We start from the raw sequence: 15,471 nt of genomic DNA, 5'->3' as shown, positions 1-15,471 counted from the left end.
GCTGCTGCCCACTGCTCCCCTCACCTCCCAGGGGGTGATCAAGGGGATGGGTCAAATGCAGAGAACAAATTTCACCACACCTAGTGTGTGTGACAATCATTGCTACTTTAACTTAAGTTTAACTTTACACATACAAACTATAGCACACAAAAAAGCACATTTAATAAAAAAAAACGTTATTATGGTCTTACCTTTACTTATAAGTGCGGGAACAGTGGTGTTCGTGCTGGAGGAGTTGTGAATGAATGAAATATGAAATCCGTGCTGCAGTCTGCAGGTGTACCTAATGTTGTGTCCCTGCAGTCGTTCACGGCTCCTCCGGCGCGACCATTGTTGTTTTTGCACTTTTTGTTCTTCTTGTTAAGTGACTTTTTTTGGGTGGATTCGGTCTTGCACGTGGAGGGTTTGGGTGTGGGCTTTGGTTGGTGTGGCGCTCCCGTCGGGGGGTGCATTCTGCGCGGGGGTGCATTAACCGGCACCAGGAGGCGAGATTACTGCGAGCCTCACACAGTGTGTCTTCGCAGCAGTTTTATGATTGCTCAGCACAAGAAATACGTTACACACATACAGTTGTTGACAAAATACACTGCACATTATATACCTCAGCTAACTAAACTATGGAAATGTATAATATAGTTCATATAGCAATACGGTCTCACTGCACAGCAGGCCAGCAGTTAGCTGAGTCATTGTGCAATCTATGTTGAGGCACAACGCAGTGGCTGCTGATCACCGCACCGTCTCTTCTTAGTATTTGAACGGCAAATGTGAAAATTCAGCGATTTTGAATAAAAATAATCTAAAACTGGTGAAGTTAAATGGAAAATAACGTTATAGTATAATCACTGGATACATATAACAATTTAATTAATTTTTTTTCTTTTTACATTTTTTTTCTTTCCATGATGGCAGGTGAGGAAAATGTTTGCCTGAGCTGATTATAATATTACATATAAATACTAATGTGTACAATGTAATATTATATATGTATATATGAAAATATACTGTTTATATGTATATATATATAATTTATACATATATAGTATATATACAAACACACACACATATATATATACATATATATATATATATATATATATATATATATATATATATATATATATATATATCTATGTGTGTATATATATATATATATATATATATATATATATATATATATATATATATATATATATATGTGTATATATATATATATATATATATATCTATGTGTGTATATATATATATATATATATATATATATATATATATATATATATATATATATATATATATATATATATATATGTGTATGTATATATATATATATATATATATATATATATATATATATATATATATATATATATATATATATATATATATATGTGTGTTTGTATGTATACTATATATGTATAAATTATATATATATATACATATAAACAGTGTTGGGTTAGTTACTGAAAACCAGTAACTAGTTACAGTTACTAGTTACTTTACTTCAAAAGTAACTCAGTTACTAACTCAGTTACTTACACCAAAAAGTAATGCGTTACTGTGAAAAGTAACTATTTAGTTACTTATTTTTTTCTCCTTTTTTTTAAGGCTCCCATTAATGCCCTTTTAGCCTTCGTTTCAGTACTGTTATTGCACTGGAGAATAATACAATGTGTTGATCAACTTGACATGCATTTGCATCACTGAACTCTGCTAAGCAATGTGGTCTACATACAACACACAAAGACAAAGATATGTTTCAAAGGGCCAATTTATTTCAGTCCACAACAAATTGACAAAACTATTTTAAATAGCTGCAACATAACATACATAAGTAACAAACCGCATAATAACAACATAGCTGTAAAGCTGGCTTCACCCAAGGAAGGCACACATGACATACACAAAGCCTAATCAGGCATTTTTTCTCTCTCAAGGAATTGTGAAATAAAATCATGTATTCAGGAGATCAACACTGTAGTGAAGCCCAGAAGACTCTACACATTTCCCCAGTTTTAGTTTAGAGAAAATGAAAGATTGGCCTGGCCCACTAGCATCCCTCTTTATGTTTGTGAACTTTATAGTCTATACATTTAGAGTGATGTGATAATCAAACACTCTAGAAGTCTAGAATGAAATAGTATATAAGAGAATTGACAGTGTGTACCTTCAATGATGAGCAGAGGCAGAGTTTGGAGTGTTTTCTTTAGCTCGCTTTCCATGTTTATGTACTCACTGTCCAGGTACTTGGAACATGTTTTCTGTGCCATTTGTTGTTTGATGCCGGTATCATGCTATTTAGCTGCCAGAAAACGGGTGACTCCACTGTAGAAATAGCCTGCATGTCTTCTAGCACATACGCTGCAATGGCTCTATCAATGTTGTCCTGGCTAGCAGTCCCTCCGTTAAAATCCTTAGGTGGAGGTGAAGTGGCATTGGAGTCTGTGTCTCTCTTTACTAGCTTCGTCAAAGCATGTTGCTTATGTGGCGTGGCGAAGTTGGGAGAGTGGCCGTGCCAGCAATCTGAGGGTTACTGGTTCAATCCCCACCTTCTACCATCCTAGTCACGTCCGTTGTGTCCTTGAGCAAGACACTTCAACCTTGCTCCTGATGGGTCCTGGTTAGTGCCTTGCATGGCAGCTCCCGCCATCAGTATGTGAATGTGTGTGTGAATGGGTGAATGTGGAAATAGTGTCAAAGCGCTTTGAGTTCCTGAAAAAGGTAGAAAAGCTATACAAGTATAACCCATTTACATTTATGTAGCTGTTTCAGCAGATTTGAATTGCTGTTTTGGGCAGTATTCCCGGGTGCGGTCACTGTTGCTACTCACTGCTCCCCTCACCTCCCAGGGGGTGATCAAGGGTGATGGGTCAAATGCAGAGAATAATTTCACCACACCTAGTGTGTGTGTGACAATCATTGTCACTTTAACTTTAAGTAAATGGGATCTTTGATCCAAGACACAACTTACATTTAACTAAAATGTTATTTTCTTTGTGCTCGACAAAAGAAAAGTAGTGACAATGTCTCCATGTAACTCGACTTCTGGCTTCGCCATGATGTCTTTTAGTTGTTATGAGAGTAGCGTGTGTGTGTGTGTGTGTGTGTGTGGCCCTTTAAGAAATGACAGCATGTGAGGTGAGTGACGTCAGTGAGTGAGTGGGCGAGAGAGGTGAGGGAGCGCAACAGGTGCTCTAGCTTGGTGGATGGCTGCGTGCAAGACACCATTAAAGTCACAAAATTGCAACAAACCGCCGGCCTCGTCATTCACCCTCGAGTCCGGAGCTGTAAAGACCCACTGCCGGGTAAAGTGAAGGGTGTTAGCCCCGGAGTACATAGGCCCTGGAGGAACGTCTCCCCTGCGCTCCGCTCCTCGGTCGAGGAAAGCACGCCTTTTATTTTCCTTGTGAGACAGAAGGACGACACTTCTTCTGTTTCTAGCCGATACTACATTAAAAAATAACGTAAAATAACGCAGTAACGCATCATGTAGTAACGGTAACTGAGTTACTGGATATAAAAAAATAACGCGTTAGATTACCAGTTACCGCCGAAACTAACGGCGTTACAGTAACGCGTTACTTAGTAACGCGTTAGTCCCAACACTGCATATAAACAGTATATTTTCATATATACATATATAATATTACATTGTACACATTAGTATTTATATGTAATATTGTAATCAGCTCAGGCAAACATATTCATCCATTTATGAAAAAATTAAATAAATACTCATTAGAAACAATACTGTTGTTGCAAAGAACAACTACAGTATTGTCACGCCTTCTGATTTATTTAGTGCTTGTCGGTAGTGATTTTGTTTGAAACATCTGGGAATAAAAGTACATATAAAAAAAATACATTTCTTTGCGAAAAACAGCTTTGTGCAGATAAAATAATTATCAAATTAAAAGGTCCTCTAATGGGATTATAATAAAGTGATGTTCTTAGATGCAAATACACTGGTACCTCATTTCAAGAGTGTCCCAACTTAAAAGTGTTTTGAGATAATTGCTTTTTGCTAATTGTTATGCTTTAAGTTGCAAGCAACATTTAGAGTGACAAGCATCTCAGTCATTAGTTGGTGTAGCAAATACCACAGTGAACCATGTAAGATCCGACAAACACATCTGGTTTTACTGGCTAGCATTGGCTTATAGCTAGAGATAGACATAACTTTGTTTTTCCAACCATGAAAAGAAAGAACGTTAGTGTGAAGGACAGTGCTGAGAAGAAGAAGCGGATGATATTCATTGAATTATAGAAATAAATCATCAAATCATGACTGAACGTGTCACCAACTTGGCAATGTCTGCACCATACTGAAGCAGAATGACTATATATAAAAAATATCTAAACTGCAGACACACAGAGCTGCTGATGGTGTGTTTGACGGAGAAGCAGCTGGACGAAGATACCACAGAATGTTGTACATGATTACATTTACTTTATAAAACTACTGTTGTTAGTATTACACACTATTTATTCTGTAAAAGTTGTTTTTATTTTTAAAAGGCACAGAAAATGGATGGATGGTTAATGTTAAAAGCTTTTGGGCAAGGGGGTGGGGGACATATACATTTATTTAAATTAATTTCAATGGGAGACAAGGGTGCCGTCACAATACCAGTTTAGCTTTCAAATTGAGTTACTGCCGTACAAATTCATTAAAAATAGGGGACGGCGTGGCGCGGTGGGTAGCGTTTCCCTGCCAGCAACATGAGAGTTCCAGATTCGATCCCCGCCTTCAAAGTCACTGCAGTTGTGTCCTTGGGCAAGACACTTCACCCTTACTCCCAGTGTCGCTCACACTGGTGTATGAATGTCTGGTGGGGATCAGAGGGGCCGTAGGCGCAAACTGGCAGCCACGCTTCCGTCAGTCTACACTCTTAGAAATAAGGGTTCTAAAAGGGTTCTTCAACAAGGGCTGAGGTTCTAGCTGGAACCATTTGCTTCTGAAAAACCCTTTCCCGAAGAAAGGGTTTTTCAAGGGTTCTTGGTAACGCTAATGGTTCCAGTAAGAACCATTTTGATCCAGAGAACCCTTTAAAACCCCTTTTCTGAATAATTGGTTTTAAAAGGGTTCTCACTAACACTAAGGGTTCCAGTAAGAACTATTTTGATCCAGAGAACCGTTTTTGGAAGAAAGAGTTCTTCAGGGATTGTTGAAAGCATGGGTAAGATCCTGTGTCACAAGGGACATACTTCCTGATAACATTTGCCAATAATGGTGCCTATCTTTAAATAAATGTTTTTCTCATTAAAATGTTTTGAATGTTTGTTCAATGTCAACATGATAAATGACCACAATATAATATGAACTAAACTGATCTGTAGAATACAATATGGTTCTTTATAGAACCCTCAGAAGACAAGACGGTTATCGGTGAAAACCTTTGAAAAGGGATGTTTTTAGAACCCCCTGTGTCAGGTCTAGATGAAACCCTTGAAACATGAAAGAGTTCTTTGTGGAACTCCCTGTGTGGGTTCTAGATGAAACCCTTGAAACATGAAAGGGTTCTTAGTGGAACTCCCTGCGTGGGTTCTAGATGAAACCCTTGACAAACGAAAGGGTTCTTAGTGGAACTCCCTGTGTGGGTTCTAGATGAAACCCTTGAAATACGAAAGGGTTCTTAGTGGAACTCCCTGCGTGGGTTCTAGATGAAAGTCTTGAAATACAAAAGGGTTCTTAGTGGAACTCCCTGTGTGGGTTCTAGATGAAACCCTTGAAATACGAAAGGGTTCTTAGTGGAACTCCCTGTGTGGGTTCTAGATGAAACCCTTGAAACATGAAAGGGTTCTTAGTGGAACTCCCTGCGTGGGTTCTTTGTAGAACCTCTCATGGGGGGTTCTGGGTGGAACCTTACACACACAGTTCTAGGTAGAACCCTCCATAAGGGTTCCAGGTGGAACCTTTATAAAAAGGTTCTACCTGGAGCCAAAAAGGGTTCTCCTATGAGGATGAGCCGAAGAACCTTATATGGTTCTACTTAGCACTTTTATTTCTAAGAGTGTACCCCAGGGCAGCTGTGGCTACAAATGTACCCTACCACCCATTCAGTGTGAATGTGGAGTGAATGAATGATGGATTCTCACTTCTCTGTGCGGGCTTTGAGTGTCTAGTGTATAAAAAAGCGCTATATTAATCCAATCCATTATTAATATTATTATTATAAAAACCTTAATATTGTTGAATCTACCTTTTTCAATCATGTCTCTTCTCAGCTGCAATAAATCTAATATAAAATGTCTGCACTGTTCATATCTATGCAAATGCAAAATCAGCATTGGATCAAATACTTACTTTTTTAGATTTTTTTCATTGTTTTTATCTCGTCTGTTTCAAGTATTACTAGCAGGGTCTTAGTGCCCCCATTTGAGAACCACGTGCATTAACAATAGCTCACATTTTAATCAGTGTAATGCTTGTTCGTCACAAAAATGACTTATGGGTCTAAATCTTGTCTCGTCTTGCTATTGTAACTTGTCAGGTGTGTCTACAACTTATATTGGTAGGAACCATGATTAAAAGCTCACTCAAATAAATAATGTACTGTATATTATTTGTACAAATAAAGGTCTCTAGTCGTCACATCCTTCCTTTGAAAAATGACTATAGTGCTTTTATTCCCTTGCATTACTAACCCGAACAGATGACTCGATAATGATTCTGGACTTGGTTGCCAGGTTATTGTTGCCCTAGTGATGAAGATGATGAGGGAGGGTAACCGTATCTCCTGAAACAGGAGTCACAGAAGACCAGCTTCTCTCTGCCCACACCTGTAGTGACAAAAAACTATTTCCAGTTCATTTCTTTATGTCAGTTCCATGTTTGGTCAAAGTGATCTCTCCCTCTGTTGTCTCGTTACATTTGCATTGCATATGACTTCCTGTAACATGCAAATTAACTGTTTTCCTTCTGTTTGGCACCAACAGGTGACAAAGAGCAAGACAACTGCAACGAGGTAAGACACGTACCTTCTCTTTTGTGGAATATCTACAGCTTCTGGTTTTTTTGCACGGTACACTTTCTTTCCATAATACCAAGTAGAGATAAGTTAATCTTATTCGAATGCAGTTCCTAACCCACAGGGGAATTTTAATTTTGATTATCTAAACATAAAAGTCATTTTGTTTTTGAAGAGTGTAGACATTCTCAATGAACTTCAGTCCTAAACAAAAATATCAAACGTTTTTTTAATTTTTTTTTAATTTTGATTCTTTCAAAGGCTTTTTGAGTTGACATCTGTGACATACTGTGATTAAAAGGCCTCCAAAAGGTTAAAAAAAACATTTATTTTTGTTAAGGGCTAGAATTGATTGAAAGATTTGAGCAAAAAAAGTGAAAAAAAAAGAAATAATAAATCCAAAAATGTTTTTACGCCCTTTGAACTGTTTGGGTTTGGAGTATGGACAAAAAACTTCCAGTGTATCATACAATTGGAATTTGAAGACAATTGGACATTGACATCTATAAATTTAACATGGAAAAAACTCTCTAGGTAAAAGAACATGTATAATGGAGTGACAGAACAAAAATTCTGTCACAATACAGCAACATTTACTGAAAAGAAAAAAAAAAAGTCTGCCTTTGGTCCCCTAAAGGGTAAAAAAAACCTGATGCTCCGGAAAGATAATGATTTACAATCTATCACAGAAGATATTCACTTTTTCATCCTAAACAATACTGGACTTTTTGTAAGACCAAAAACTAGATCATGTACAGCAGGGGTGTCAAACTCAAATACAGAGTGGGCCAAAATTTTAAACTGAACAAAGCCGCGGGCTAAGGTTGAACAAATTAACCTTTTTGATAGGGACCCAAACAAGTGTTGCATTAAATATTGAAAAAGCAAGGCTTATATAACTTTATAGTGACATGCAAAATCGAGTTTCAAATAATAATAATAAAAAAATATCAATGGCATATCAAATACAATTCAAATAAAGTTCGAATGCCTCTTTTCTATTTGCAGCCTTCTGAGGTAAATATCAACATTAACTTTTTCCACAGGCTAATAAACTAAAAAAAAAAAAAAGAATAAACCAACCATTCGGGACTTTAAACTGCTCAGTTTGCAACACACTGATCTAATCTGATGTGCCCAAGCCAGATACCTGGCATATTTTCTTGGATGCTAGTTCATTAATGTCGGGGCTCAGGCTTTGAGCTGAGGCAACCTTTATTATCGAACGAAGGTATTCATCAGTCATTATATCTCGTATTCCACAGTCTTGGGGGCGTGCCTTACAGGCACTACTTTTAACGTCCTCTACGAGCTGTCGTCACGTCCGCTTTTCATCCCTTCTAACAATGTGCCGGCCCAGTCACAAGATATGAGCGGCTTCTGTACGCACACGTACGCGAATCCATGCATACTTGATCAACAGCGATACAGTTTACACAGAGTGGCCGTATAAGCAACTTTAACATTGTTAGAAATATACGCCACACTGTGAATCCACACCAAACAAGAATGACAAACACATTTTGGGAGAACATCCGCACCGTAACACAACATAAACACAACAGAACAAATACCCAGAACCCTTTGCAGCACTAACTCTTCCGGGACGCTACAAAATACACCCCCCCCCCCCCCCCACACACACACCTTGTAGTGTCCCGGAAGAGTTAGTGCTGCAAAGGGTTCTGGGTATTTGTTCTGTTGTGTTTATGTTGTGTTACGGTGCGGATGTTCTCCCGAAATGTGTTTGTCATTCTTGTTTGGTGTGGATTCACAGTGTGGCGCATATTTCTAACAGTGTTTAAGTTTTGTATACGGCCACCCTCAGTGTAACCTGTATCGCTGAAGATCAAGCCACACATATTATATGACTGGGCCAGCACTCGTTGGACTGGACTAAAAGGGGACGTAACGATTTTCGGGAGGGGCGCTGAAATTTGGGAGTCTCCCGGGAGGTTTTGGCAAGTATGAGAATTAGCGGTGAATGCGCACCGCCGCTGTATGTAATCGGCGGGCCAGCTCTGGTGTTAGTTTGATATTGCCTCAAGGGCCAACTGAAATTACACGGCGGGCCAAATTTGGCCCGCGGGCCAGAGTTTGACACCCACGATGTACAGAATTGCAATAATGTTAGCTATGTCTACATGGGCAACATTTATTTAATCTGATCATAATTCGGATTTGAATGTTACTGTATAAATCTACCCTGAAAATAATTATTCGATTATGACGTGTGTGTTCATGCATCACACCTTCAATCGGAATACATGCGCAGCACATACCATAAACGGAATGAGGAAGACGAAGAAGCAGTGACTCCCGATGTAAACAAACATGGCTCTGTGCATTTCTACTTGTCCGACGTTGTCGCGTTATTTATTTTCCTACAGTTCGCTTCTTTTGTTTTACCTTTTTTTTTTTAAATGGAGCTGTTCTGTGCCCTCCATGTTGTGATATGTACGGGTTGCGGTAGTTTCTGTAGTCACAGGCGTGATGTTATCAAGGCGCGTCTTCATGTTGCACATTCTGTGTATGTGCCAAGGCTAGCAGTTAGCACTTGGAGTAGCTGTGTGGTCTTGGATAAAACAGCTCGTTAAGATGACATCTGGTTCCCTCCTTTTATAGTCACATCGACACATGACACTACAGAACATACTTTTGTTTTTGCTAGTCTCGTTTTAGAGCAAAAAACTCAACAGTATATAACGCTACTTCTGTACATGTTGAAGGGAGGGGATACAGCAGCAAGACAATCGCTTCATTCAGAGACTAATACATTTAGTCCACCCTCCACAACCTAAGTATAGCTGATGTCACAGACATGCGCAGTAAGGACAATTTCGACCCAAATTTCGGAGGAAGTGTTTACATGCAATACATCCAATCCGGCATAACCGCTCGTCTCGATCAGAAGAAAGTTTTGATCCAAGCGTGAGTGATCGGGTCAGAATATTCCGATTGGCGTGATTGCTCCAGATTACACATTTTAACACTGTACTCCCCCTCATGACTAGTGATGGGTATTGAATTCGCTACTTTTATAGGTACTGACCAAAGTCCGTCTGTATTACCAGGTATCAATTCACGTTAAATCCAACAGTGCCAGCTCAAACACTTGGTTGTGAAACAAGCAGTCAAGCACTCAGAGTGGACTGAGCCGGACTGCCTCTACAGTGGGTAATGTTACAATTTTCCATACCAACAAAGCAAGAAAAAGGCTCTCAAAAGTACAGCAAGGCTCCACTTTTCAGAATGCGCTAGCTAAAAGCTAATTTACATTGGATTTACCATACAAATGCTACCGATTAGCATTAGCGATTTTACATGGCGATTTCAACACCTCCAAATTTGGTGATCAAATCTACAACCGAGATGCACGTTACAATCAAAGAGCTGGTTTGTAATAAATACAATATTTTCAGTATAAACACTTTGTAGGGCTCAACAAAAGACAAGACTCAGACATTCTACTTAATGGCAAATGTTACTTTTTGGCTAAAGTATCACATCATAGTCTCTTCGAAGGCTCTGCAACCTTTACTATCTCAAAAAACATTTGCTGTCTCTTCCACTAAAGAAAAATGGAATAGAGCCGCAAAACGTAACACAGCTAATATATATTCTTTTAATTTTACAGGAAAAAAACAATCTGTGCAGGTGAAATTAAACTCACTTTTTCCCTATGAAATTATTCTTATTTGGCAAGTACTCATGGTTAGCTTACCCAAGGGGTTGCACACTTCTCGAGTGTGCAACACCTGCAACCTCTAAAGAGACAATTTTCTCGTTGTGGCGTGGCTCGGATGGTAGAGCGGCCGTGCTAGCAACTTGAGGGTTCCAGGTTTGATCCTTTCTTCCGTCATCTTAGCCACAGCCGTTGAGTCCTTGGGTAAGACGCTTTACCCAACTGTTCCCAGTGCAACCCAGACTGGTTTAAATGTAACTTAGATAATGGGTTTCACTATGTAAAGCGCTTTGAGTCACTAGAGAAAAGCGCTATATAAATATAATTCACTCTTCACAACTGAACACACAGGCTTCCAGTCCCTTTTACTTGCCTTCCTTGGTATCTCAGAACTAAGCCTCTGTACATTTGTGGGCTCACAGACATACAGGCGGAAATTATAGAACTCTTTTTAAAAATGATAACTTTTCTCACTTTGGAATCAAAAACAATCTGGAGGAGCCACAATAAGGAGGCAGAAGAGCCACATGTGGCTCCAGAGCCGCAGGTTGCAGACCCCTGATCAATGCTCTACTGCCATCTAATTTCTTGGAATACAGTACAATACTTGCAAATGAGACATAGACATGTAAGAAACAATATGACAACTAGACCTAACAGTGCAGTATAAACAAATTATTTTAATAATAAAATGTTTTTATGATAAAGATGTATAAATACATATGTGGAAGTCTCTCTCTATGGTGGGTTCTCCTGGTGCCGACAGATCTTCTGGGAGCCCAGTAGTCAGGTTTGAACAAAGTCTTTTATTGCCACACACCAATCTCGGCTGCTTTTCAGCAATATATATTCTAGGACTTTTCAGTCCGGCCTGTCTATGCTTCCTGGCTCTGTGTGTGTGTCTCGCTCCGCTCTCCTGCATGTGTCTCGCTCTGCTCCAACTCCCAACTCCCAACTCCCACCACGTGTCTCGTTCCGGCTGCTGCTAATAAGGGCGACAGGTGATTAGATAACATTCCCCAGCTGGGCAATCTACTCACCTGCCGCTGTCTTCGAGGCCGGTCCTCACACACCCGCAGACCACGCCCCCCGCCCCTCCCCCCACAACATACAAAAAGTTTAAATAAAAAAATACAAATAAAAGTGCATATATATTTTTTAAACAAATAACTTTTATTAACACATTTGAACACATAGAAAAGTACCGAAATTTGGTACAGTTGTATTGGTATCGATGTCCAGGTACCAGAATTGGTACAGTATCAATTAAAATGTAAACAATACCAACCTTACTCATGAGCATTAGAAATAATAGTAAGTCTTTTTTTTTTTTTTTTAAACCCTTAAAAACGTTATTGTTAGTGTTTAAAATGTGCATATTTCCCACACAGGGTGGGTTCTAACAGGTTCGAGGGGGATATGCGGTTTCCTCTTTACTGGTGGAGAACTAACTGACTAACTAGTCTCACACACACACTGCACTCACCCTCACACTGAAGCAGCTCAGAGAGGCATACAGCCCTTCTCCTTAAATGGTCAAAGCTCCCAGGAGTCAAAGAGAGGCTGCTGCTGCTGCTGAAAAAAGACAGGCAACAGAGGGGATGGGAGAAGGAAGTGGAGACGAAGAAGCTGGAGACATATTCTGAGAAAAGGCAGAGTGTGGTGACAGTCGGTGTGAGCGGAGCGCGGGAACCGGAGCTGGACGCAGGTAATGGTCCACGCTGACTCTACAGGTCATGATGGACGGCTACAGCTTACTTAGGGTTGTCCTTGGTCTTAATGCATCAGAATCATTGTTTAAAGTGTCTCCTGCGCGGCTTGTAACCGATGTGGTGTGTTTGCACAAGTAAGTGTTTTTCTGCAAGTTTTCAAGTGTGATAATCTACTGATGCAGCTGAAAGTCAGCAGATTTACTGACTGCACATCTTTGTTCAGTCCTTCTCACCAAGTTGCCTCGTTATCGCACTTTGCGGTTCACTAGCAGAGTACTTCCTCTGTGGGACCAGGCTTGACTCAAGCTTGTTTGGTCTTATGTAACATGAGGGGAGCAAGGGTGATGACGGTCCCCACGTCACCCTTCAGTGCTTGTCAGAAGCACTGTGTATTGTAAAAGACCAAGACAACAAGAACAAGACTACCTGGGTTCTGTGTGCGCGCACAAATGTTATTCCTGTCCCGTCCTCTTGTCCCACAGGAAATAATCAGAGTAATTTAAGGCTCAGCAAATATTTATCTCGCTCCCACAGTCACATCTGCAGCATGGAGACTTCTGCAGCGCTGGCTGGGGTCTATATTGTATTGCACACCACAAACAAACCCTGATTTCAATGCACAGTAAGAAATGATGTGGCCAGATATAAAAAACCTTGACTTGTAAGAAAAACTAATCATTTTATAATATACAGGACCGTGCAAAATGTTCTCCATTGGATTGGGATCTTGACTTTGATTTAGCCACTGAAGAGGATTTACCTTCTTGTCTTTGGACCAATTCTGTGGAGATTTTGCTGTATGCTTGGAATCGCTGTTTTGCTGGAAAATAAATCTCCCTCTGAGCATCATAGCCCACAGCACTATGCTTCATGGTGTAGATGCTGTGTTTGTGGTGATGTACAATGTTGAGTGTTCAGCAAACAAAGGGCCTGATTTACTAAAGGTTTGCATTAATATCCTCATTAATATGCAAAATATATGCTGATCGTCAAAACACCCATAAGAATGAGAGGCGAAAATGCAAATAAATTATACAGCACGCTAAATGTGATTCATCAACACTCATCACCGTTTTGGGAGCACTATTTTACATTTTATTTGGCACATTTAAAAAGGACGCACAAACTGACACATGCAGTGCCACACACGACTCTGAGAGAGGAGTGCTGGTGCTGCAAAGACACACCATGTACACATAATCCTTCTTCCTATGTGTGTGTTTAAACATATTTGGACGGTCAGAAATAAAGAATACTTGACATATCATCTATTCAGAAACATAATGTCATAACGGCAAGATGACTTAAGGGGCTGATTGAAACAAATTCAATTGATGCATTTTGGCGTCATGTAATAATTTTAATGGGCGTTTGTTTTTTTCACATAGAATACATATTACCTGTTTAGTTTTTGTATCTATTTATTTATGTATTATCTCGTTATAATTTATTTGTTCATTATTGTGTATTCATTTATTATTATAGTCATTTGTTTTTGTTTTTTTTTATTGTAATTTTTGGGTTTGTTTGGCATCGTTTGGATTTAAAACAAAAACATATTTTGAAATTTAGGGCAAAGATGTATGACGCATGCAAATATGATGTAATGGATGTGAATGTCTGATGCTAGACGTCAATAACAACTAAATTACAAAACAAAAGAATACATACTACTAACATAAATCCTATGTGATAAAAACTTCTTGAAATGTGCATTTTTTGCGTTTTGAGGAAATAACTGCAATCTCCCTCCCATGAACTTTTAGCGGCAAAAAAAAAGTGGTGTCAGTGTCGATGCACTGCACGACTGCTGCTCAAATGCCCATAAAAAGTGGTAGATGTCTCCTGCTTGTTTGAAAACATAGCAAAACGCCAAAGGAAGGAGCATGATAACATGAATGTGCTGTAAATGAGTATGGTGAAACTGTGGTGAAAGCCCCGCTTAGTACGCACAAAATCCTCATTTAAATAAGGCTGTCTGCACCACTTTTCAATTGCACACAAAGTCTTGGTAGATCATGCGCAACACGGCCACTAATAGTACACATTATTTTGTAGATTGCACACCCTGTTGAGCGTAAGGTATTTGGAGGTTAATAAACCAGGCCTATTGTGTCTAGTATTTAAATCAATCAATCAATCAATGTTTATTTATATAGCCCTAAATCACAAGTGTCTCAAAGGGCTGCACAAGCCACAACGACATCCTCGGTACAGAGCCCACATAAGGGCAAGGAAAAATTCACCCCAGTGGGACGTCGATGTGAATGACTATGAGAAACCTTGGAGAGGACCGCATATGTGGGTACCCCCCCCCCCCCCCCCCCCGTAAGGGAGACCGAAAGCAATGGATGTCGAGTGGGTCTGACATAATATTGTGAAAGTCCAGTCCATAGTGGATCCAACATATCAGTGAAAGTCCAGTCCATAGTGGATCCAACATAATAGTGAGAGTCCAGTCCATAGTGGGGCCAGCAGGAAACCATCCCGAGCGGAGCAGCGCAGAGATGTCCCCAACTGATGCACAGGCGAGCGGTCCACCCCGGGTCCCGACTCTGGACAGCCAGCACTTCATCCATGGCCACCGGACCTGTGTAACTCCCTCTCCACAAGGGAGAGGGGGGCAGAGGAGAAAAGAAAAGAAACGGCAGATCAACTGGTCTAAAAAGAGGTTCTATTTAAAGGCTAGAGTATACAAATGAGTTTTAAGATGGGACTTAAATGCTTCTACTGAGGTAGTATCTCTAACTGTTACCGGGAGGGCATTCCATAGTACTGGAGCCCGAATAGAAAACGCTCTATAGCCCGCAGACTTTTTTTGGGCTCTGGGAATCACTAATAAGCCGGAGTTCTTTGAACGCAGATTTCTTGCCGGGACATATGGTACAATACAATCAGCAAGATAGGCTGGAGCTAGACCGTGTAGTATTTTATACGTAAGTAGTAAAACCTTAAAGTCGCATCTTAAGTGCACAGGAAGCCAGTGCAGGTGAGCCAGTATAGGCGTAATATGATCAAACTTTCTTGTTCTTGTCAAAAGTCTAGCAGCCGCATTTTGTACCAACTGTAATCTTTTAATGCTAGACATAAGGAGACCCAAAAATAA

The 15,471-nt window shown here is 39.7% G+C and overlaps 1 protein-coding gene across 2 annotated transcripts in view; it reads left to right on the top strand.

Annotated features, from left to right (window-relative positions):
• Positions 1-15,471, top strand: part of mrvi1 (murine retrovirus integration site 1 homolog) — a 75,874-nt gene that overhangs the window by 9,088 nt on the left and 51,315 nt on the right. The window contains exon 3 of one of the 2 annotated variants that reach the window (XM_072913360.1): positions 6,937-6,965. In XM_072913360.1, coding sequence (XP_072769461.1) covers positions 6,937-6,965 — 29 coding nt within the window. Of the gene's footprint in view, positions 1-6,936; positions 6,966-12,232; positions 12,362-15,471 lie in introns of those variants that run through there. The other variant, XM_061963995.2, reaches the window with a different exon arrangement.

This window comes from Nerophis lumbriciformis, linkage group LG06 (genome assembly GCF_033978685.3).
Source record: "Nerophis lumbriciformis linkage group LG06, RoL_Nlum_v2.1, whole genome shotgun sequence".
Classification (NCBI taxonomy): domain Eukaryota; kingdom Metazoa; phylum Chordata; class Actinopteri; order Syngnathiformes; family Syngnathidae; genus Nerophis; species Nerophis lumbriciformis.
The sequence above is the reverse complement of the archived record's forward strand: the minus strand, read 5'-3'. Positions and strand labels throughout refer to the sequence as shown.